The sequence below is a fragment of the Dysidea avara genome, chromosome 7, assembly GCF_963678975.1.
Source record: "Dysidea avara chromosome 7, odDysAvar1.4, whole genome shotgun sequence".
In the NCBI taxonomy this organism is placed as follows: domain Eukaryota; kingdom Metazoa; phylum Porifera; class Demospongiae; order Dictyoceratida; family Dysideidae; genus Dysidea; species Dysidea avara.
This window is the reverse complement of record NC_089278.1, coordinates 27,040,669-27,066,928: the sequence shown is the minus strand read 5'-3', so window position 1 is coordinate 27,066,928 and position 26,260 is coordinate 27,040,669. Positions and strand designations below refer to the sequence as shown.

Below are 26,260 nucleotides of genomic sequence, written 5' to 3'. Positions count from 1 at the left end.
TTCGTCGAGGCACTGTAATGGATTTTGTGAGATGTGAGCCAACCCTACCAAATTCAGTTTCATTGGTACTGAAAGATGAGACTAAACAAGCATTTTTACTATTCCTGTCTCCAGGACACTGTACATGCTCTACTAATGTCTTAGGGCAGAAGTGGCTATTAGGTCTGATGCTGTCTTGCAAGGGTGCTCCTATGAACAAGGCAAGTTTTTAATACACTGAACATTTCTAAAATATCAGCTGCTGATTTTACAACGAAAATATCGTTTTACCAAGGTATGCACAACTTGCTTATGATTATTACAACAATAGCGAGCAGGAGCCACTGTCCTAGGGAAATTTTTGGTGGACATGTGCCCACCCAGGCCCACCCTTTGCTATGCCACCGGTACTAACGTTCAGTCTTGAAAAAAATGATTGTAAATGGGATGTGGTTGATACAGGTTGAAGTATGAAATGATACGGATGATAATGACGTGTGTCTCTTGTTGCAGGTAGATAGTAAGTTGGAATTGACAGGGATGTTTGATGGTGAAAGAATTTATGAAATAATTGTAGTCTTGAAATCTTCCGTCGAATTTGTAAGGAAGGCCAGGACAGATGATGCAACATTAATGATACTGAACTAGTTCTGTTATAATCACTTAGAACCCATCTAGCAACCCTATGCTGGATTAATTCTAATTTATTTCTGTCACTATTATAGTAAGGATCCCAAATAACGGAAGCATACTTCATTTGAGGCCAAACCATTGTTAGGTAAGCTGATACCTTAACATTTGATGAACAGTTGCTTAAGTTTCGCTTTATAAAGTTTAGAGTTTTTGATGCTTTTTTAGCTATGTATGATATATGTTGTGACCATGACATTGTCTTGTCTAACATGACTCCGAGATATGGATGACTATCAGTTTGTTTGAGGATACAATTATTTAAAGTGTAGTGATAAATGATCGATGAATGGGATCTATTACATCGAATAAGTACACACTTAATGATATTCAGTCTGAGCTGTCAAGTTGATACCCAACTAGCAATTTGATCTAAGTCTTTCTGCAATATAATGGTGTCTTTTGATGTATTAATAATCCTATACAAAAGGCAATCATCAGCAAATATTCTTAGAGGTGAGTTTATATTGGAAATAATATCATTTATATAAAGCAGGAACATAAGTGGTCCAAGTACTGTCCCCTGAGGGACACCAGATGTTACAGATACGGAACTGGATGTTATGCCATCAAGGAGCACTTGCTGAGTACGGTTAGAAAGCCATGCCTTTATCCAGTTGTATGTGTTATCTCGAATTCCATAGTGTTGAAGTTTAGTGAGGAGTCGTTGATGAGGAACAGTATCAAACGCTTTAGCAAAGTCAAGGAGTATGATGTCTATTTGTTTCTTATGATCTAGTGCATACGATATATTTTCTGTTAGTGTTAGTAGTTGGGTGACATAGGAATGGTTTGATCGGAAGCCATGTTGATTCTCTACCAGGATGTTATTACTGTTTAAATAGTTCATAATATTATGATATATGATATGTTCAAGTACTTTAGAGCAGATTGATGTCAGAGAAATGGGTCTACAGTTAGAAGCATCATCACGCCTTCCTTTTTTGTGAATTGGACATATATTAGCTGTTAACCAGTCTGTTGGTAAATTACCTGTTGTAAATGACCGTGCAAATATTATTTTCAACACAGGAGAGATCTCCTCGGCACAGATTTTAAGAATATAAGGAGGTATGCGGTCAGGGCCACTTGATTTGTTTACTTGAAGACTGCAAAGTACTTGTTGTATTCCATTTATAGAGGAGATATCAGGCATGTTGGGAAACGGATTCCCTGAATCAGTAGTTGTAGTCATTGTTGGAATATTATTTAGATCTTCGTGAGTATCTGGCTATAAATCTATAGTTGTAATTACAACTGTGTCACGTGAGATCACATAATCCACCCAATAATACAAAGTTATAAACTGGCTGCTATGGCTGTTCTAAGTGGCTGGCACTACTTCTGGATGTGTTTCATGGCTGAAATTGGTAAGTTAGCTGTTCTGGAGTATCTGGCTATAAATCTATAGTTGTATGTGACCCAGTCTGGGAAACTGAACCAGGCTTATTGCCTATTTAAAAGTATCAAGAAATGCCGGTTTAAAGTATTTAGTGTGTTGTAGCTTGCCAATGGTTGAAGCTATGTGTACTGTAGGATATTGACTAATCGCCCATTCCTACCTATTAGGCCACTCCAAATAAATTCTCTGTTTCCCGTCCACCGCCCGCATCTGGTTACTGCCAGCTCTAAATATTCCATTATTCTGTATTCTTCCATTATTTTCTGGTTATTCTTGCATACTGATAGGCTCAGTAAAAGCTATCTTGAAACAGTGTCAGCTCACGTGTCAGCAGTGCTATCAAGTCAGCACAAACTTCACGTTTGTGTTATTTTTGCAACTTACAAAGGAAGGAACAAGCTTAGGCTACTCCAAATAAATTCTCTGTTTCCCGTCCTGGACTCAGGCATATTTGCATGCGGGCGGGCGGTCCATTTCCATTATTTCATTATAAGATTTGCTAGCTTTTCAAGCTATTATTTGCCTGGGTCTGCCAAAAAGGCTGCATAAAAGCATGCTTAAGCTTGTTCTTCCTTTGTAAGTTACCAAAATAGCACAAATGTGAAGTTTGTGCTGACTTGATAGCACTGCTGACACGTGAGCTGACACTGTTTCAAAAGCGCTTTTGCTGAGCCTATCAGTATGCAAGAATAACCGGAAATAATGGAAGAATACGGAATAATGGAATGTTTAGAGCTGGCAGTAACCAGATGCGGGCGGTGGACGGGAAACAGAGAATTTATTTGGAGTGGCCTTAAGCATGCTTTTATGCAGCCTTTTGGCAGTGCCAGGAAAATAATGGCTTGAATAGCTAGCCAATCTTATAATGAAATAATGGAAATGGACCACCCGCCCGCATGCAAATATGCCTGAGTCCAGGACGGGAAACAGAGAATTTATTTGGAGTGGCCTTAGCTAATTAATACATCATGTGACTGTACTTGTATGGTAGCTATTACCACCTGTTTGTACAAATGGTGTGTCAATATACCGGTAGATACCGCATCATGATCAGTTATCTAGGCTAACCAACTACCACCTGAGTCGTACTGACTGGCCCAGGTTCCTACATGCGGGCGCTGCGAGCATAAACGACCTTGGCTGTTGCGAAGGAAGAGTGCTCGTATCAGACGGAGCACTTGTGTATCAGACACCAGGCAACAGCGTGCGTCCGACCACAGGGTGTATGGTAGACTTCACCAAGCAAGAGCTTGGTGAAGTCTAGGTATCACTGCAAAAGATACTGCTCCTATATAAGTATCTATCTAATTAAGCTGCCAAAAGCTGTGTCTATTTTTCTGGTCCATGTGGCTTTTGCCAGCCACTATGGCTCAAGTAATGCTAGAATAATTGATACCTTTCACACTGTGATGAAACTCTACTAAGTATAATAGTCATAGTGTATTTATGCCAATGGTAAATTTCCTGATACGGCAGCAACTAACCATTTGTGACTGGGCCTGCGAAAACAGGGCATGTGGGCACATGATTTTTTGCTTACTTTTTCACAATTATATCACTTATAGCTTTTTATGCCATTATGCTATGGCAATGCAATTTTTCTTTAGTAGTATGCAGTTAACTGGCTTTATGATGCAAGTTACAGAATGCAAATATTCTGTTCTAGTACTGAGATATGAGCTGTAGTGTGATGGGGTGTAGTTTGTACCCACATGCCCTGTTTTCGCAGGCCCGGTCTCATTTGTTGAAAGCCTTGATAATAAGCCCACTTTGATATTAACAAGGTTTTCAGTACTAGGGCCACTTATTGTGGGCGGGCACATAGGTGGCCCTATTACACTGTACCTTGTGTTTATCAAATGTAGCTATTATTTAATTATGACAAACTTCCTGTAATTTTAAAATATCCGACCATTGGCCAAATCAAAATGATAATTATGTACAGTACATACACACATTCACATGCGTACATCTTTAAGTTTATATAGTGACAACGTACTGCATACAATCAACAGGTATGTACATAAGATTATTGTACTAGAACTGTAGAGCCTGTACAAATATCTCTTGTAGTTCAAATACACAAAAGTACAAGTTTATTACAATGAGTTGAAAGTGCCAACAATTCTAATTACACCAAACCATTTCACTAATGATGTTCTCATTACAGTACTTGAGAATAAATGCTGTTATTATCATCCAGTTCATAAGTGTTCTCTGTGTCAGGAAGAACTATATAAGAAAATGATACAGTAGCTAATAAACATATTAAAAATTGAATAACTAAAGTATTCTATTGTTACTTGTAGGTATCTTATTATGACATCACTTACGTTTAAGGTAATGTTCTTTTGCAAGATACTTTATGACATAACCTTCATCATCATCATTGTCATCAATGTCATCATAGATACCATCATCATCATCATCAATGTCATCATAGATACCATCATCATCATCATCATCATCATCAATTTCATCATAGATGTGTGCTATTTGTGTGAAATCAAATACAATTATTAAAAAAACTTCAGAATCATAACAAATATGCATTTTATCTTTATACATATGTGCAGCAGAGTAAAGTTTACCTGTTCTTACAGTTCCAACAGTGTTCCCTTTAGGTGGAAGAGGTTGCAAATCATCATACAGATCATTTGTAGGTAGTAATTCTGTTAGTGATGCAGATTTGCAGTGCAAAAATGGGACATATTTTTGCTGACTCATAACTGAATCAGTTACGAGTGATGGTTTTGTTTTTTCCTTCACTGCTGAGTTAATGTGTTGATCTGGTGCACGTGGGGAGAATCCATCAATACGAAACATAGTGCAATTATTCTCATTAGCAATGTTGATTTCTGGAGCTGATGAATAACAAGGAGGCTTATCAGTTAGGGAGTATCCTGGACTAAATGGGATCATCTGTGGTATTTTATGTCGTGGACGAGGTAAGGGGGGTGGTTTCAAAGCAGATACATTGCTATATAGGCCAACATTGGCATACATATTATATAGATGAGCGATTATCTATGCATACTTTACCTTAGTGAATGGAAAATAGTGGATTGGTTTGCAAGATTACTTTTAGCTTCGCAGATATTTTCTACTGATTTTGAATACTGTTTCTTTAAAGGCATGTCTCCACTAGAAGAGCTACTGCAGCATTGTACACGTTCCAGCAAATTCTTTTGTAACTGTGACAGGAAATCATGGGTGTGTTCTGATGATGAGACTGATGTGATATCTGGTGTTCTAAAATCAGCTTCACAGTCAGTGGAATTAAGTGAGGAGTTGGATGAGTTAACTCGTGAATGATCACCAAGTGAAGCATTACAACTCAGTGATAATGCTAATAATGGGTTCCTTCGTGGAGAGAGCTTGGCTTCCACTTCAGCTTTAAGGTCACTATAATTTTTGAAAACACCAAAGATTAATTCACTGTATAAATTCTGCTGCAAAATTCAACACAAATGTGTTGGGAAATTTTGAAATACTAGGACTAATACCTATAGTCTTACCTTATAGTTATTTTAGCAAACTGTATATCTAAGTATTCATGCACTGATACAGGCTAGTGTCTTTTGTTGGGGGTTGACTATAGGTGCATGACTAATTTGATTAGCTACAGAAAATGCAATTATTAATCTGCTGTATAATGAACAACGTATATTCTGAGGTACCGTAATAGAACATTCACATATTGAATAGTCAAAATGGCTAGTATAACAGCATTAGTTGTTGGATGAAACATCAAGAATGACTGAAAAGAATTTAGTCCCCAGCAAGGGAAATAGCAAAAAGACAATAATGAAATAATATAAAGGTAGGTGCCTGTCCTTACTTAAATTTATAACTCTGAGTGGAACCATTTTCAAAATCACATATGCTTCTCACTGACTTTGAAATTCTTCCTACTAAGAGAAACGTAATCATTAAAATTAATGTGCACAATGCCATATAATTAATACATACCTTCATTGAATGGACCCAGCTTTTTTCGAGGCATTGGAATGGGTTTTGCATGATGTGAGCCAATCCCATTGATTACAGATTCATTGGTACTAAATGATGAGACACTTTCACTATTCCAGCCTCCAGGACACTGTTCTACTGATCTCTTAGTACAGAAATGGTTTGATCTGATGCTCTCTTGGAAGGGTTCATCTACAGATTTGTTGCTGGGTGAAGATATCATATTCCCTACATGCATGCAAAAAAAGCAATTCCTTAGTGTGCAAATTATGTGTACATGGATCTCCCCCCCACCCCCTGCACAAACCAATTGTTTGTACAGTATTAATAAATGATCTCATATTAGACACACTATCACATTCATGTATGTATTAACCTTCAGAAGATTTTTCCACTGTTAGTCTTTTTCTGTGACAGACAACCCTTATCAGATCAATAGTACTTATCGCTTGTAGTGTTAGAATATCCTTTTCTTGATAACTAAAATAACAGGTTGTACACAACTTGCATAGTATACCAACCACATGTAGTAATAAAATGATCATATATATAATTCCAGGTACAGTGGAACCTGTGTTACGGTCACCTGGATTAAGCGGTCGCCTCTGCATAACGGCCATGGTCACGAGGTCCCAAATATTTTCCCATACAAATGTATGCATTGTGGTCTGCATTAAGCGGTCACCTGTCTAACGCGTATAATGGCCAACCAACAATTTGCCTATGAATCATTATACATAACTTTCTCCTTCGTATAGCGGTCGCTACCTTTTATGGTGGTTTGTTAAGCCAATTTCCTGGTACCACGGCACCGTTTCAATTAATGCGCAATTATCACACTTCCTGCCTTTCATTGAATACTATATAATCAATCAAGCTTTATCGCTTAAGCGTATTCAATAGCTATAACCAACATTCATAGACTCACCTTACCCTTTCTGTACTATTAAATATTCAGATTGTATTGTGGTTGGCGCGAGCCTCTTACTAATAATTACTCATTTATAACGGTCATAGCCACTAAAATGCTGCTGACCACCTTATGCAGGTTTTCTCTATAACAGCCACCTGTATATAAAGGCCAGATATATCTGGTCCCAAGGTGACCGTTATAGACAGGTTCCACTGTATTATACTGATGCATACTCATTGGCAGATTCAGAGGGTTCCAAAGAATTCCTCTTTAGGAAGAGTCTTAATTTATTTGCTGAGCTGTTGACAAATTTTTCTGGACTGCTGGAATACTATATTTGCTAGTTTTAAAAAATTAAAACATGGGAATAGAGATTGTTGAAAGAAATAAAGAAACAAGGGTCAAACAAGCCAGCATGTTAAGCACATGCACAGAGATCTCTATGTAGATATGGTAGCTAGAGACTAAGGAAAAGTCAGTAGTTTTAAATAAATCAGGGGCAGTTAAGTACTGAGAGTGCTTCTGTATAAATGTTTATTTGAGTCCACATAAAGATCTCTCTGTGTTTAACATGCTGGCTTGTTTAACTCTTGTTTCTTTACTTTCTTCAGCATCTCTATTCCGATGTTTTAATTTTTAAAATTATTTTACACTAGCTATAGTTTGTTTACTTTTTATATATCCATTTATGGATAGCTAACTTGATAATAAGAGGTGCTGGTGGTGCTTACAGTACTAAACATGTATATTGAATCAGTCATCATGTACAGTAGGTGTTATTTAAGATATTATCAGAGTTAACAAACACCAGTGTATGCACATGTGTTGTTTCCTTACAATTGAACACACTTTGTACTATAAAGCTTTGATATATCCAGTGTATAGCATACTGTAGTCAGCAATTTAATATACTGTGGTTAAAATGTGACCAGATTTCGCAAAATCAACCATATGGGCACAAAAGGCAAAAGTGAGATAACACCATCATGAAGTGCTGCACTATCAGGCTAACAATTTCCATATCAAACTTGCCTTTTAACTTGTTGGGTCTGCTTTTGGTGGACCATTCTCTGGCGGCCTGTATAACCACCCCAGACATCTGTACAGGTCTGTGAACAACAGGGAAGTGTTTTGGGGGGGGGGGGGGGGGGGGGGGGGAGGGGTTCACGCACTCTGGACAGACGAGCAGGGAGCTGAATGTGTGATGTATGTCTGTTTTGTGAGATTTCAGTCTATTCCCTGCCTCTGACAGGCTGTTTTGTGGTCCGGTGCCTTCATTTACCATTCTCGTCCATTTTGTAGTCTATCTCTTGCCCGCCCCGACACCCCCCACCCCCTTTTGAGGACTCGTGATACAGCAACACTGGTGAAAAAACCTATCTAAAATGGCGGGAAACTCTACAGGGATTACCTTGGCCACTAGCTGCTCTTAAAGGTTTTGAATTGCTCCATCTTTGCTGAAAAATCCAAACGTGTGGCTGCCAAGGCTGGTGAGTAACAACGCTTTAAATTATTAAAATACATTTTTCTCTGAATCAACAATGCGCCCATAAGGGTGATTTTCCAAAATCCAGTCACATACAACCATCACTCTTCCATTTTAACGTTCAACCTTCTTAGAATCTCTCATACACCTCCAGTACACAATTGCTGGTCCTCTAGGTCCTCGGGAAACTCACAGTAACAATTCCATCTCGTAAGCATCCCTCTGGATCACGTGATCTCATGTGAGCTCGATCTTATCCATTGTATGTGACCAGATTTAGCAAAATCAACCGTATGGGCGCAAAAGGCAAAAGTGAGATAACACCAGCATGAAGTTGCTGCACTATCGGGCTAACAATTTCCATATCAAACTCGCCTTTTAACTTGTTGGGTCTGCTTTTGGTGGACCATTCTCTGGCGGCCTGTATAACCACCCCAGACGTCTGTACAGGTCTGTGAACAACAGGGAAGTGCTTTAGGGGGTTTAACACACTCTGGACAGACGAGCAGGGAGCTGAATGTGTGATGTATGTCTGTTTTGTGAGATTTCAGTCTATTCCTTTCCTCTGGCAGGTTGTTTTGTGGTCCGGTGCCTTCATTTACCATTCTCATCCATTTTGTAGTCTATCTCTTGCCTGCCCCACTACCCCTCACCCTCCACCCCTTTTTGAGGACTCGTGATACAGCAACACTGGTGAAAAACCAATCTAAAATGGTGGGAAACTCTACAGGGATTAGTCTCATGCCCAGACTGCTTTTTTTCTTTTGTGTGGGGGCGGAGAAAAAGAGGGTCTGGTGGATCTCCGATACATTTTTTGTGCAGCCGGATCTACAACTTTTGGGGATCGTTGATTAGTGGTGATGAACAACAAAGACCTGTTAATGAAGCAACAATAGGAAATATGGCGTGCCTACCCAAGGATGGCTTACCAAGCAAACGCGTGCCGTATTTCCTATTGTTACTTCGTTAACAGGCCTTTACTGTTCATCACCACTAATCAACGATCCCCAAAACAAGGAGGTGTCACTCAGGCTCTTGCTGTAGGTAGATCTGCGACCGCGGTCAAACTCTAAGTCAACGGTCAAGGCCACTAAATAGCTCTTACAGTGGGTCAAGGGTCAAGACGATATGGAAGGTTCGAAGCCCACAGTCGAAAACTATACGTAGCTATTATCAAGTTTACGGGATTATACGTAACTCACAAGAAGTAAGGATCTCCAAGAAGATGTTTTAAAGCTCCAACAGGCATTTCGCCGTAATTATAATGATTTTTCTCTCCCAGCTGCTGGTAGCACGCACTAAGAAAATATTATGCTAAGTTACAAGTGCAGGTGCGTATAGGAAAATAGAGAAATAAGTGTAGGTCAAAAATTCGACAAGAAACGCTCAAGTCACAGGTCAAAGACGATAAACGCTGCAAGTCAAGGGTCAAGGTGAAATTTTCCCCGGTCAAGACTTTGACCGCGGTCGCAGATCTACCTACAACGTGAGCCGATATGACACCCCCTTGCCAAAAGTTGTAGTACCGGCTGCACAAAAAATGTATTAGACCCTTTTTTCTCCGCCCCCACACAAAAAGAAAAAAAAAGCGGTCTGGGCACGAGACTATACAGGGATTACCTTGGCCACTAGCTGCTCTTAAAGGTTGTGAATTGCTCCATCTTTGCTGAAAAATCCAAACGTGTGGCTGCCAAGGCTGGTGAGTAACAAAGCTTTAAATTATTAAAATACGTTTTTCTCTGAATCAACAATGCGCCCATAAGGGTGATTTTCCAAAATCCAGTCACAAATATAGGTAATGATATAGGGTTTAGTTCCAAATGAACATGTTAACTTAAATAGATCAGAGACTAAGTCAGAACAATGGCAAAGTGAACCTAAAAGAAGCAAATTTGTTTGAGAATGGATGTTATCATTGCAATATGCATTTAAAAAATAGGTCATGGACATGAAGAAAGACATAGGAAGGAAAGTTACATAGTTTTTATCCCTAAAAAGTACTCACATTTTGTTCTAGCCCTGTAGGAAATAATAATACCGTAAGTCCTCTAAAATTCGGCATATTTTTAAATCAATAATTATCATCTCGCCAAATTTCGGCCTATAATTAGATAGTAATCACCACTAATTTTAGTTGATCGACCACTCGTCACAGTATAATTGGTATCGTCGATATTAAGGCTAGACAACTCTGACGTTCTCGTCACTATCAGCATCCATCGCAAAAATAGCAAACGTGCCGAATTTTTTTATTAGAGAAGTTATTTCACTGTTAGAATACAGGTGCCGAATAAATAGAGGGGTCGAATTTTTAGAGAATTTATGGTAACAAGTGCAAGAAAAAATTATTCCTTACTTTAGCCTGCTATGATGTATGGTTAAAGTAGGGATTAAAATACAATCATTCAGTTGTGTTTTGCCTCAGCGGCTTGTTTCAGTGCTTTTATTGCTGCAGTCCCTACTCATATGGAAAATTCCTAATTTTTTCTTGAACTTGTTTGGGTACTTTTTTTTGTAAATTTTATTGAATAACTGTATTTAATAATTCACCCCCCCCTCCCTGCAATTCTCAAAATACACAGCTAAACGTTCCTAAGGATGCGTATTTTTAACAAACCGCTTTAAGCAACACATTACCCACAGAAGTATCTTTTCAACTGTTTTATAGTGTGTCTACAGTATTCTTTTCCACTAATTCTCTCAACAAAGACTCAGGGATGCTTTTACTGTACTTTTAATTTGCGTAAGTACGAGTCACACCCACTTTCTAGACGACGAGATACATGAGCCTATGAGGCCTACTACGGTGTTTTTCAGTTCTAGTAAGCTTGAAAAGTGCTCTGGGAAAGCTACCCATAGAGTCTGTAGAGAGGCGCTATATACAACTGGTTTTTAAACTCAGAAAATAAACCACCTTTGAGCCAAAGCAAACACTCTAATCCTTACACGTGTAGTTTCTCAACCGGCAATGTTGAACAGGCGGCAGCATATCCCGAGGTGTATCCCAACATTAAAATCATGTGCTTGCTACAATTATACTACACAATATGTTGGGGCGCTGTGGTGTGCGTGCTTTGATGGAAGCCGTACCCATGAGAGATGGCCACGATAAAGAAGGATCAAAGATAAAACAGTAAGACAGTAGCACACACATCGTAGGTATTTAATATTGTGAAAGGTTTTTTCTCCACAAAATTCGAAGCGTTTCTGCCAAAGAAGCAAGGCTGTAGCTGTAGCCAGTTTTCCGCTACGCTTTACTGAATGCATTAGTGAGGCAGTGAGGTAGTAGAAAATTCGCTAAAATAATATATTTTAAAAATTTCGTGGCACCTCGTCGGAAACGTTTCGGGTCGTTCTGAAGACACATTTGGGCTTGTTTATACCTGACCAATACTGTGAAATTGCCGTGAAGGATTTCTGAAGATGATTTTGGGTAGATTTTTCTTTGTGAACCATGCCCACACCTTCATCGTCCCTACTATACAGTACTATTGTACTATATGATAACATCAAGATGAAGATTTCAATTCTTTAAAAAGTTCTTTTATCAGGTCCTTTTGACTTCATGATTGCTAATGAACCTAAACTTCTTTCAAATTAACTTATAAGGCTTCTTTTGAGGTTGGAAGAGGTTTCTAATGTGCATAGTGTTTAGGTAAGTGTTCTATTAGGATTTTTGAAAACACAGACAATCTTTATTACCATTGCCATGGTTCATGATATTCAATAAATTATAATCAGTTATCACTCAATGAAATGCTTATTGTATGATCTTTATTGCTGCAAACACTTATTCTACCTTTCTTTACTGCTCTGCAATCCCAGCACCATCATGCAATAAGTGCCTCTAAAATAATTTTCGTTTGATGTTATTTGAGCTATTATGGGTGCTTTCACCAAAAGACTAAATGATAAGATTTAACAGTGAAACATTCCTGAGGAGTGATCAAATACTGTACTACAACTAGGTATAGGTATAGGTATATATACTACCATGTCAATAACCAGAGTCCTTTTTTTTTAAAGTCCAAATCCACCACTGGTGGTATATAGTACTGGAAATGACAATCTAGAGGTTAATTGAGAGGCACATCAACTTGATATTGTAAAAATAGCTAGCTGTTAGAAAATTAAATGCATAATTGCCATGTCCACATGCATGTCATGCATACACCACACATGCACACAGGCATACACGCATGTACACATGCACATATGCATGCACACTCACACACACACACATGCATGCACACGCATGCACGGACTCACTCACACACATACGGTACACAAAGTATCTAGTACTTACTGTGATTTAGCATTGTTTATAGAAAATGTAAGGTAGTCTCTTTCATCAAAATTGAAGAGATGATTACGACATTGTTTTTCCTTAGGCTGGTATTTGACATTGTAAATATTCTTTATGTCACATGAAAACTTGCATGGGATTTTTCCATTAGCAGTAAAAAGTTTTATCTTGTCGTCATATACTTTCAGAAGGTAGCTGTTACAAAGTGATCCTTTACTATTTCCTACTTCAAACTGTTTGCAAGGGACTTTTACTCTGTACTCATCTACAGATAAAAGCATGAAATTTATTAATATTCTAAATGGTTTATATTATTATACTCACATACTACTCCAGGCACTGGTTGTCCAATGATTTCATTATTTATTGCATCTACCCAATCGGAGGCTTCTTGGAAAGTATCAACTCTAATTTGGTACTGTTTGTCTGAAGTCATAATTTTGAACATGCACTTCTTATCCGTTAATGCTTCAACTCTGAACACCTTATCTAATGGGATTAATTCAGCAACTTTTTCAGATTGCTCTGTACTGCCATTGTACTTCGGTATCTCAAAGAGAACTAACTGTCTTGGGTAGAAATTGGTTTCTCTGTGTAGTTCACAGTAATATTTGTGGATGACCTGTAATAGGAAAGCAAGAAAAATTTGACAGCACCAGAGGCATAGTCAGGATTTTTTGAAGGGGGGTTCCACTAGCAGTATCGAGTTACCAGAAGCAGGGGTCAGGGAGCACAGCCCCTAGCTGCTGAGAGACTTTCAATATTTTAATGAATCAAAACTCATCAAATTGCTATATTTTATGCAAAAATAGTACATTAAGTACTATAATGTATATAAGTTTCCCTGGGATGAAGCTAGTAGCTACTACGTATGCACAGTGGAAACAGATAACACATAGAGACACATATAGTTTGACATCTGTGAGTGATAGCTATCCATCCCACTGGTGTAGGAACCATGAATCTACAGATACAAATGGAATGACTTACAATCACTGCTCTTTTAGAGTATATCGATCTTTTAAACAAGTTTTCAAGAGAGTTCTGCAAGTTACCTCTGTAAATCCTTCCCTGAGAGATGAATGCAAGCTTTATAAATTGTTGTGCTGTGCCATACACTATTACTCACTCATTTTGTCCTGCCACACTAAATGGTGTGTTAGGGTCCTGCTGTAAACTCAGAAGTCTAAATTTTACAGGAAGAGTTCCTGAACCCTCTGCACCCCCCTCCCCCACGCCCCTGAACACTGAATTTACAATCGCTATATGAATACATTCCAACTGGCAGACAAATCTTAAGAAAGGTGACATAAAGTCATAGGCAGATCTAGGAGACACTGTCAGGGGGGGCCAAGGGGGGGGGGCAAGAAGTTTTAGTGCACAACAGTGTTTATTCCACTATGAGGATAAGAATGGAATTATAGTACACAAGTTATATTCATTTGCATAACTTTATTCAGCAAATAGCTGGATGAATTATGGACATACAGTTTTTAAGACTGTAGTTGGAGAAAATTTTAAAAATTAGATCTCTAGGTTTGAATTTCAGAGCATTTTTGATAGCACTTAGCTAACAAAGTGATACTTTGTAATGCATACAAGATTGGTTAGCCTATCTGACATAAACCTGTTTGATGGTAAAGTGTATACCAAATCAAAATAAGGAGTAGCTAGCATTGTTACAATTTGTAAAAATTGTAAATTGATGACATTAAAATTGCGATTGTTGTATTAGAGTAGTGACTGCTCTATTAGAGTATCTCGATCTTTGCACAAAACTTCAAATTTATTTGCTTTGCTTTCTTTACAGTGTACAGATTAGCTATAACTGTAAAGTGTATTAATTTTATAACTGTTGTCTTCTATTTTCCCATTGGCTTTCTATACTTCTGAATACAGTGTGAATGCATGATTCTAGTTTCTGGTATACATATAGTACTGTAGGTCCAAGGGGGGCCAGAGAAGGGCCAGGGGGGGCACAGCACCTCTTGGCCCCCCCTCAGATCTGCCTATGCATCAAGTTGTGGCATGCAGCTAAATCTGATATACATAGCTTTGAATTGGATGGAGGCACCCACAAATATGTTAAATTAATGAATGCATTGAACTCTGCATGCATGACCATTCACTTTACAACACTGATGCTTTACAACCATGACATGGCACAACAGTCAACTGTTAGTAATAGCTATGATTTCTCTTGGTAAAAAGAGTGTTTCCCGCTTAGCTTAATCAAGGCCATACCTATTGGATCTTATGTTGTGTGGGCAAAACCTTCAATAAAATAAGTAGGTAGGTCAATTTGATAATGATAATGATAGTTTTTCAATACTATTCTTTGATGTAAACATAAAAAGCATCACAGTACATGGCTACTAAACTTCAAACTCAAACTACAGAAAGCATGGTACATCAATACAAGTACGAAAGTATTGTGTTATTGCCAAAAAATGAACCTATGTACTGTATATTCATGATTTTAGTTTTTCTTCACTTCTTCATATTGTTCGGTTGTCTAGTGGCAGGCCTTTCCCACTAGATCTACACAAAAAACCGTATGACAGCATATTGCTTGCATAACTCTTTGATGGAATTATCATTGACCAGTCCATCTGGTAAGGCACAAAAGTAACAGATTTGAGGAAACGATACGAACGTTGCACTGTAATATTGTACTTCAATCGAATCACTGCATATCAGAGCTGCACGTGTAACTATCAAGTCATAGCGGCATGAAGATGGAGGAAATAGTTCAGAACCACAGGTATATATACATCTTAGCATAATCAATCTCTTCTAGAAGTGTACATTCTTCTTTGGTCAGCTTACATGCAGCATAAATACACCTAGGCTTGAAGCATTCTCGGCATGTAATAGTCTACAAACTTTGCTGTTAGTAAAAAGTGACTTTCCTTTGGCATCAAGTTCTTTTACTTCCTGGAAGCTGTAAGATTCCTTTGAGGGCTGATCTTTGTCAGATAGTAGCTGCCCATAAACTTTATCAAATGGAAGGTACGAATCCTTATGAGAATTAAGCAGAGGTAGAGGCAAGTAACTAAGTGTTTCATGATGGGCACTGTGAAGGCAACTATTGTTTTAACATTTTCTAATTTGAAAAACATATTTAGACATGTCACAGTGCCCTGTAATAAGATCTTGAAGAGGCACAGACTCTTTCATTATTTTGGAGGTCATTTTTCTTTTCACTATCTATAGATGGTTCCAAAAATTGTATAAAATTTAAGGCACTGTTGATTTCATCTTCACTTGCTGCAAAGGCAACACCAACACCCTGCTCCTTAATTTCATTGCCTTGAACTGGTCAGCTAGAGTTGTAATTGGATCTTGCATAGAATCTCTTAATGCATCTTCTAAGCCAGGATTCTCATCTAACATCTTGCACACTTCACCAAGAGTGTTCTTACCCTTTATTATTTCCTCTAGGTCTGGTTCCATAGACCTTCTAGCTAATGCCACGTGTTGCAAAGCCAAATTAAGAGTAGACATTACTCTTTCTGCAAGATTTCCCCAGCTCTGATAGGGACAAGTACGTATGGAGATTAGCATATCCAAATCAAGTGCACGAAACAAGTAGGCTTGAGCCAATTATGCTTTGAAAATAGCTTATTATGCTTTTGAGCAGTGCTCAAAAATCCAGCCTATTATGCTCTCAAAATCAAGATTATGCTCGAGAGCTGACTGCTTTATTAGAGTATGTCTGAATTTCCTGACTGCTGTATTAGAGTAAGTGATTGCTCTATTAGATTATTTCGATCTTATTTCCATAAAGTGTAAATAATCAGTCAAGAAATAGTAAAAATAATAACACTGCAATGTTTTTGATATGAAATGCAGTAATAATTTGCAGTGTGTTCATGTTGTCCAGTATTTTTGGCGCGTGCATTGTGCATTTAATTATAAATCTTGAAAATCGTTCTATTACGCTGGCATAATGCTTGATGCTTTTGCTAGCCTATCATGCTTGAAATTATGCCAGCATAATTGGCGCAAACCTAGAAACAAGGCAGTAAGACTTAGCTTCACAGATGGAAAAGTGATTCTGTGATCAGGACCACCATCCCTAACAGTGATTTTTAATAGGGTTGTAATCCTCCTTTTCTAAAACATTCATTAGTTCAGATGTGTGCCTTAGTGCACTAGAGGGTTGGGAAACCTTGTCCTTGAGAGTGACGCATGCCTTTCCTTTAAGAAAGAATCTTTTGCAGATATGGGTATGTCAACTATAAAGGATACTGATGAGAAAATACCATGTACATGAAAGTCATGGTCAAGAACACAATTCTGTGGCCCATCTACAGGAATCAGTGACCTGTTATACCCCTAACACTTGTTGACACAGGGAAACTTGGCTCTCCTACAGGTATGATAGCCTTATCATCCACAGATATCATTCGAACAAGGGATTTGTGAGGTCTTTCACATACTTTAAAATATTCCCCACATATCTGGCATCAGGGTGATCTTTTCTTAACTGCCGTACCTGTACACCGTGCTTTACCTTAAACTTCCCAGTGTAACGTAGTGCTGCATTACTATAGGGATTAGATGGCCAGAACTGCAATTTTATCCATTCAGTTGAAGGAACTGCTGGCATATTATTTGTATGTTTCTTCTGTAGACGCTCAGTTATAATGTCCCGTAGATGGTGGATGGATATGGCAAGAGGCATGTTCATAACATCACCCTGTCGTCTTTCATCAACAGCTATTATGGTTTCTTCCAAATATTCACTCATCTCATTCCAGAAGGCATCAAATGTGTTGGATTTAGGATTTCCATTAGGCACCAGCCTATTATGCTGGCATAATTTTGAGCATAATAGGTGCCCGAAAGCATCAAGCATAATGTTAGCATAATAGGCAGAATAATTATGTCATACTATAAACAAAATGCATGCCACTGAAGAAGGTGGACAGAACAGTTGATGCCACAGTGGAACATAATTATTTGACACGACTATTATTATAGTTTACAATGCAGCCAAATTCTTAATGCACAGCAGGCATTAACTTTTATTACATTAAACCAGTTATTCATAAGCAAAAGTTTATCATTATTCATTAGAAAGTAACAAAACATGGGTACTGCAGAAAAATTTGAGCATAATTATGAGCATAATAGGCAAAAATTTTGAGCACTGCAGCATAGCATAATAGGCAAAATTAAAAGCATAATAGGCTGGTGCCTAATTTCCATTCATTTCTCGTAAATCTAAGACAACATTGGGATCATCAAGATTAATCAGTGCTTTAGCTACACACTCAATTGTTGGAAGAAGTATCTCCTACCAAGGATTTATAAACATTATGTAACACTCTTTGGTGTTTTAGACAAACATTTATATCTATCCAAAAATTCTTTCCTGATGGCCCTGAATGAATACTTAGGCTGGTCCCAGGTAAGTCTGGCAACAATGTGGCTTGTTTTATCGACATCATTAGCATCCTGTTGAATTTTCCAAACAAAAGAGAGTGTACCTATCTGTGATCCATGAGCAAATGTGACTGAATTCTGGAAAATCACCCTTATGAGTGCACGTGAAATAATTAGAATTTTCATGTTTAGTGGGTTGCTAATAAGAGCAGGGAACAGTTTTGAAAATATTTCAAGAATTTTCTTGTAATTTAAGGTATTGAGAATGGCTTAAAACCATCAACAAGTAGATTTGCACTATAAAGTTTGTGATATGATTATAATATGTTAGGTGTCAAAGCACCCATATGGGTGATTTTCCAAAATTCGGTCACAAATTTGTAAAGCATCACCGGAAACCACAATGATAGTGCATCAATCCAATGACGTCATGCATATCTGTCATCTGGAGCAAAATCATTTAAAAAGACAGGTTCATATTTTTCTTTAGCATTCAAAGTTTCTTCAATCTTAACATACTCTTTTCTGGTTGGATTAGGTGAAGCTGATATCAGCATAGCACTACAGGACTCCTTCACTGGTTTGGGAGTAACCTCTCATGTGTTACCTTCATATTCTCATTGTGGCTTTTAAGGTAAGTTTTATATTTGTATAGGGATTCAATAAGCTTTTCAACAGATGACCGAAAACTCTGCCATTCCGATGTTGAAAGCCATGGATGCATTAAATAATCAGATAGTGAGGAAATGTGCTTTTCAAGCACTTCTTGAGAAAGCTGTGGCTTTTTATGTCTTTTCCTTACCCAATTATTGAATCCTGTAAACCCAGAAAAACTTCTGGGATTATGCAAGCTCGTGAGGAAAATTTATCATGATGTGGATCAAGCATTCACAAGCAATCTGTAAGGGCAGTGTACAATATAAGGGAAAGTTATTGCTCGGACAGAATGGCCAATCAAAAGTAAATTTGATTGGCCATTTCTGAAATTGCATGGCCATAAGATAGAGGTGTACTATCCTAGTGTGCGAAGCACACCCCGCAGTGCAAAGCAAAAGCCTTCTAGGGAGTCTGGGGGCATGCCCCCTAGGAAATTTTTGAAAAAGGATCACTCTGAGATTGAATCTGAGACCACTTTCAGCTACTTTTCACTGAACTTTATGCACATGCATTTTACAGAGAATTAATTGTTTATTAGTAGCTAATACATGTACAAAATTTGCTTTGCTGCATACATATTTTACAAAAAAAAACTATGAATCAATATATTGTACAGCCAGTTTGTAGACTTAGCTAGGCTAAATGCTTTGTTACAAGTGGTGTCAAGTCAGCACAGATTGAATTATCAACTAGCTATTGCTAAAGTTTCTCTTGTTAGATCAAAACTTACTCTCGAACTTTCCGTGTGCAGAACACTTTTATCACATGACTTTCATTCCACTTTCCCCAGCCACTGCATCTCCACAGATTATAACCACGAAATGGCCATCTTATACTTAATATCGTACCTCCACTTCGCAACATTACTTTCTTTTCTTCTCTTGGAAGGCGCCACTCGTGTAGTCAGTGTAGTGATCGCTTCTTCACAACATCGACAGTAACCCACAATCGATAATTTGGGTAAATACGAGATGCAGTGTTCTAGCTTACGCATGCGCATAGAGTCGATGCTTCGACGGGATCGAGACTTCACGTAGTGATTAAATAGCTTCGGTAAGGAAAGTTAACAATACGATAATAATAATAACTACTGTATAATATTACATGTTATAAAGACTAATAATAAAGAATTACAGTTGTAAAATATTTGATCGGCACAAATGGCCGACCAACGGCTACAATGATCGGTCAACAGCATCACTTGGTCGGAAAATGGCCGAGAGCCGACCGTTATATTGTACTCTGAAGGGCCTTCAGAAACCTTATACCTGTGGTTTTGACAATATCTGGACTCCATCCTAAGCTTCTACAGATCAACTAATTTATTATAAATGGCAAGATCACCTCTCAATGGCTGTTCATCATATGGTCGGGATAATACTGTCTTGTGAGCTGCAGACATCATAACCTGGAAGGTGTTAGGTTTGTCTCCACCGTGCAGACAGGACAAAGAAGTGCTCACACTCCTATTATCTTCCAGTGTAAAGCACACAAACTTTCAATGAAACTGATTACAGAGAAATACTGGGGCATCAATGTTACCTTTTATGAAAGGCACAGGAAAATGAAGTTTACATGGCATAACACAGTGAGTAGCTATATAATTTATAAATAATAAAAGTGTTCTACTGTAGCTATAACATTCATATATTTATTTATTTATTTACCATTTACCATAACATGATTCAATAATCAAGACACACGGTAGTGTGTTGTGCGGCTCAAGAAGCTGGCGCGCCACACCGTGAGTATATTTACAGGAAGAAAGAAAACGTCATTTTCACACTTTTGTATCTCGGTGATACCTTATCCGATTGAAACCAAATTTGCTGCAGCATTGCCCGACAGCTAGGGAAGTCTACATTCCAAATTTGAAGGAAATCACTCAAATCATTTCCGAGATACGAGTGGCCAAAGTTTCGTTTTTTTTCTTCGTTTGTTTTTCTTCGTCTTTTCGCACACTTGCAAAAATTGCTATAAAACGAAAAAGCGTACTCCGATCGCCTTGAAATTTGGCACACAGAAGGGGAGACCAAAGGCGAATCCTAGCATCAAATTTGGTGCAAATCCGATGTATGATGCAGAAGTTATGACCAATTATTCGCGTAAAACAAGATCGATTTGTTGTCACGCCTACAGGGTAAACCGCTTCATGGAATGAGTTGAAAATTGCTATGTAGATGGAGTAACCATCGTAGGAGTGCCTTTTGGTGGTTTGAAAAGAATCGAGATAAAGACCACGGAGATATGACACAAAACCCAACCTGTGTCACAATTACGCGATCGATTTTTAGGAATAAAAAAGTATTAGTTTTCACGCCTACTAGGCAAACCGCTTAGAGCAATGAGCTGAAAATCGGTGTATAGCTGGAATAATCTTCATTGAAAGTCCTTGCAGTAGTATAGAAGAATTGGATTACAAACCACTGAGTTATGATTCGAAAGCCAACTCCGTGTAGCAAATGCGAGATCGAGATACTCTAATAGAACAGTCACCCTAATAGAGCATTCAGCTAATTTATTTACTCCATTATAGAATTCTATTACATTACAAGTTATTCTGTAGGGACTTCAGCTGCAAACAGTTAATCTTATAGACAGTTCAACACGAAGCAAGTCACGCTGTGGAGAGTTAAGCTACAAATATATCACTGTAGAGATTCAGAACATTACAAGTCACACTGAAGAGAGTTCAGCTATAAACAAGTCATGTACCATGTAGAGAATTCAGCTACACACAAGTCACTGTGGAGAGAGTTCAGCTACAAACAAATTACCCTGTAGAGAGACAGCTACAAACAAAACACTTTGCAGAGAGTTCAGCAACAAACAAATCAACTTGTAGAGAGATCAGCTAGAAACAAATCAACCTGCAGAGAGATCAGCTACAAACAAATCAGCTTGTAGAGAGATCAGTTACACACAAATCAACCTGTAGAAAGATAAGCTAGAAACAAATAACTCTGTAGAGAGTTCAGCTACAAAAAATCACCCTGTAGAGACATCAGCTAGAAACTAGACACAATGTAAGGAGTTCAGCTACAAGCAATTACCCTGTAGAGAGTTCAGCTATAACAAATCAACCTGCAGAGAGATCAGCTACAAACAAATCACCTTATAGAGAGTTCAGCTACAAACAAATTACCCTGTAGAGAGATCGGCTACAAACAAATCAACCTGCAGAAAGATCAGCTACACACAAATCAACTTGTAGAGAGATCAGCTACAAACAAATTACCCTGTAGAGAGATCAGCTAGAAACTAGACACAATGTAAGGAGTTCAGCTACAAGCAAATCACCCTGTAGAGAGTTCAGCTACAAACAAATCAACCTGTAGAGCGATCAGCTAGAAACAAATCACCCTGAAGAGAGATCAGCTACAAAAAATCACATTGTAGAGAGATCAACTACAAACAAAACACTTTGCAGAGAGTTCAGCTACAAACAAATCAACCTTTAGAGCAATCAGCAATAAACAAATCAACTGGTAGAGAGATCAGGTAGAAACAATTCAACCTGCAGAGAGATCAGCTACAAACAAATCAGCTTGTAGAGAGATCAGTTACACACAAATCAACCTGTCGAGAGTTCAGCTACAAGCAAATCACCCTGTAGAGACATCAGCTAAAACAATCAACCTGCAGAGAGATCAGCTACAAACAAATCACCTTATAGAGAGTTCAGCTACAAACAAATTATCCTGTAGTGAGATCGGCTAAAAAATCAACCTGCAGAAAGATCAGCTACACACAAATCAACTTGTAGAGAGATCAGCTACAAACAAATCACCCTGTAGAGAGATCAGCTAGAAACTAGACACAATGCAAGGAGTTCAGCTACAAGCAAATCACCCTTTAGCGAGTTCAGCTACAAACAAATCAGCCTGCAGTGAGATCACCTACAAAAACGCACCTTGTACAGAGTTCAGTTATAAACAAATTACCCTGTAGAGAGATCAGGTAGAAGAATTCACCTTGTAGAGAGTTCAGCTACAAAGAAACCACCACATAAAGAGTTCAGCTGCAAATAAATCACCTGTAGAGAGTTCAGCTACAAACAAATCCCCCTGTAGAGGGATCAGCTAGAAGAAGTCACCTTGTAGAGAGTTCAGCTACAAAGAAACCATCATGTAGAGAGTTCAACTACAAACAAATCACCCTGTAGAGAGATCAGCTAGAAGAAGTTACCTTGTAGATAGTTCAGCTACAAACAATTCACCCTGTAGAAAGATCAGCTAGAAGAAGTCACCTTGTAGAGTGTTCATGATCAGTTACAAAGAAACCATCATGTAGAGAATTCAGCTGCAAACAAATCACTCTGTAGAGAGTTCGACTACAAAACAATCACCCTGTAGAGAGTTCAGCTAGACAAAGTCACCTTATAGAGAGTTCAGCTACAAAGAAACTATCATTTAGAGAGTTCAGGTACAAAGAAACCACCATGTAGAGAGTTTAGCTGCAAACAAGTCACCTGTAGAGAGTTCAGCTAGAAACAAATCACCCTGTAGAGAGACCAGCTAGAAGAGGTCACCTTGTAGAGAGTTCAGCTACAAAAAGAAACCATCCTGTATATAGTTCAGCTACATTTCAAGTCACCCAGTAGAGAGATCAGCTGCAAAAAAAATATCCTGTGGGGAATAATGGGCATGTAATAAATATATGTATATAATTTGTATAATTACTAATAAAATCAAAAATAATTGAAGTGTTAAAAATCTTCTTTAAGTTCTTCTCTTCTTCTAAAAAAAAAACATGGGTTAAAAAAGCCCCAAAGCCAGGCATAGGCTGGCTTTGCAGAATACAGATACAAAAAGAAGTGATATCTAATCAAAAACAGCCAAGCTGTAAAAAAAGGTGTGGCCCCCAGAAAGGCCATGGTGAAAAATGATGTGAAATCCAAGGTGGCAGCCAAGAAATGGCTGCAATGGTAGGTTAATGGTTAAATTTTAATAATGAAAATTCAGGTGAATTTTGTGCCGCTTGGTCTTGGCACCAAATTCACCTGAAATGTCGTTAATAAAATTTAACCATTAACCTACCATCACAGCCATTTCTTGGCCGTCACCTTGGATTTCACATCTTTTTTCACCATGGCCTTTCTGGGGGCCGCACCTTTTTTTTTACAGCTTGGCTGTTTTTGATTAGATAATAAAACACTAGCTACATAGCTATATAAGCAAACCTCGTGGGTAGTCAAAAATTGATCAGTCTGGGAGATCATGCAGTTTCCACTTTTAAAACTTCTTTCTGGCTGTACGTCGTGTACGACTTCAAAAGTAAATCGCCAAAAGAGTTTCCCAATTACACTGGATTATTTTTGAACGCTTAACAAGCTTCAGCCCTTCTTTTACAACCACGAGTTAGAAGCCATATTAGAGCAAGTAATCAAAATTCACGTGATTATCATTTATGGTATGAAAAAGACAGTCGGTCGGGCCCACGCAACATAACTCGTAACACGTTTACATGTGGCATGCATCAAAGCTATATATACGTACGTACATGTACAACATGTTACTCCGCTCGGCTATTCAGTGCATTCGAGGTGCGCGTTCATCCATTGGTGCTTACACTAGGGCTCCACCACCAATGGATTTAGTGCAAGTGGAATCCCGCTTGTCAGAGTAACATGCTGGCTGTGTTACTCTGTTTTTCTTTTGTCTTTTACAGTTGTCCAGCACGTGCCTTTCTTTGTGCTGGGGGTGGTAGGCAAGGGCAGTCCTTCAAGCCCGGGTTAGAAAAAAAAATAGCTAGCTATCATGATCTATCGCCGGCGTGTAGCCGCTACCGACTGATATAGCTAGCTAATGATGTAGCTATACGTAGTAAACTAGACTACATGTACATCACGTACGCAGCTAACTATAGCTAGCTATCTAAGACTTATTACAAACTTACTCGTCGAAAAAGCACCTTCGTAGGAAAGTACACAAGTCCAGATTTAACAGCGTTGTTACCCTTCTTCTCTGGTATGGTAGCCACTGGTGACGACCACACTGACGCTGGCGAATGGCAGAGTTCCATAACTAGAGTCGGTGAGTTTGTTGTACGTAGCCCATGATATTAAAATTCAGTAGCTAGCTGTAGGCCGGAATAAGCTTTATAGCTATAACAACTAGGCCACGCCGTAACATGCAGTGGACTTTTATAATTTCAGTATAAATACCAATACGGATATATAGCTATATGCGGTGTTTTGATGAAACCGATGGAATGTATAGCTAGGTATTAAATGACCCGCGCAGTTGCAGCCATTTAACGTCCTGTGGGCAAAGAAGCAAACTTTGCCCAATCCTGCAACGATGGAATGGTTGTCGTCACGAGTGCAGCATATGTGTCCGAGGATATAATTTACTGTGTTTTTCATCAATAAAACTGATGGTTTTTCCCCTTCCCACGTTGAACCATAATAGCAATTTTAAATTGTGTAGCCCTATTCCGTTGTCTCCAGTCTGCTTCACGACCAGGAGGGACTCTATCCGCCGCACCAATGAAGGTACACAAGATCCCCAAGAGAGAACATTCAACGTCTGTTACAGTGACATGTTATATGGTGAGTGGTTAAAAGTCAACTGAGACGATATAGTTATGTGCCAACATAACAAGAAGTGTACATGTATCATGAGCGGTAGCTATGCTGGGTCTTCATTATATGCATCAGACTCGAAAATCTGATGGTAACACTATAAAAGATAAGTGCATGTAGTACGTAGCTAGTAGATGTACTGTATGTATGATGTGTATAAGATATGTATGTAAACTGCAGCTACCAATGATTGTTGCAGTGTCAAATAGTTAGCCGGCCATGAATGGTTGCAATTCTTGTACTACTAATGATGACCCGACTAATGATGTTGCTAGGTGACCAAAGCTATTAGACCAAAAATTTCAGGTTGTCATTTTTTTTTACTATCATAAGGTATAGCCAATACCAGAAAAGTATGCCATGAAACGTCTATGTTTTTTCCATGAAATGTTAAATCGCCCCTATGAAATGTACCATGAAAGTCAATTCATGGTATAGCATGGGTTGTTTCATGGGCCATGAAATGCATCTCCAGATCAGATTTTCATGGTAAATTCATGGCATTGCAGAGATTTCATGGGTGCAGTACCCATGAAATGTTAAAATTCATGGGATAAACCATAGGTATTTTCATTGGTATTTCATGGTTATTTTCATGGCAATTTCATGCACTGTTTCTGGTAGTGAGCTAGCTACTGTACAAGTCATTTCTTCAAAAAATTTAAATTCCTCTTACCAAGTGTTTGTTATAATATTTGCATCCTCAAAGGGTGTGAACTTAGGCATATAGATAGTGAGAGCCACACTTTCTACTTCATCCACACTGCCTACTTGAGCCATGTTGTGCATTAAATTATACATACAACTATACATAACTATTACAGCTATATACACTCACATATACAGTACTGCCACATAGACCACGCATGATATAC

At 38.3% G+C, this 26,260-nt stretch overlaps 1 protein-coding gene and 1 long non-coding RNA gene across 4 annotated transcripts; one reads left to right on the top strand and one right to left on the bottom strand.

The window, feature by feature from the left end:
• The first annotated feature begins 1,813 nt into the window (after positions 1-1,813).
• Positions 1,814-4,661, top strand: LOC136261830 (uncharacterized). The gene is made up of 3 exons (XR_010704032.1): positions 1,814-2,039; positions 4,381-4,411; positions 4,482-4,661. It is a non-coding gene; the product is annotated as an uncharacterized lncRNA (long non-coding RNA).
• Positions 3,964-24,898, bottom strand: LOC136261820 (uncharacterized). Of its 3 annotated transcripts, none has more exons than XM_066055887.1 (10): positions 24,698-24,898; positions 13,073-13,370; positions 12,749-13,013; positions 6,420-6,523; positions 6,044-6,271; positions 5,913-5,985; positions 5,114-5,476; positions 4,663-5,051; positions 4,405-4,563; positions 3,964-4,303 (listed from the first exon to the last, which is right to left on the bottom strand). In XM_066055887.1, the coding sequence occupies exons 1-10, from the start codon at positions 24,821-24,823 to the stop codon at positions 4,236-4,238; spliced, it is 2,073 nt and encodes a 690-aa protein (XP_065911959.1). In that variant the 5' UTR covers positions 24,824-24,898; the 3' UTR covers positions 3,964-4,235. The 3 variants fall into 3 exon arrangements, with proteins under 3 accessions (XP_065911959.1, XP_065911960.1, XP_065911961.1); XM_066055888.1 differs by having other exon boundaries at positions 5,913-5,982; XM_066055889.1 differs by lacking the exon at positions 24,698-24,898 and having other exon boundaries at positions 13,073-13,462.
• Between the last annotated feature and the right edge of the window lie 1,362 nt (positions 24,899-26,260).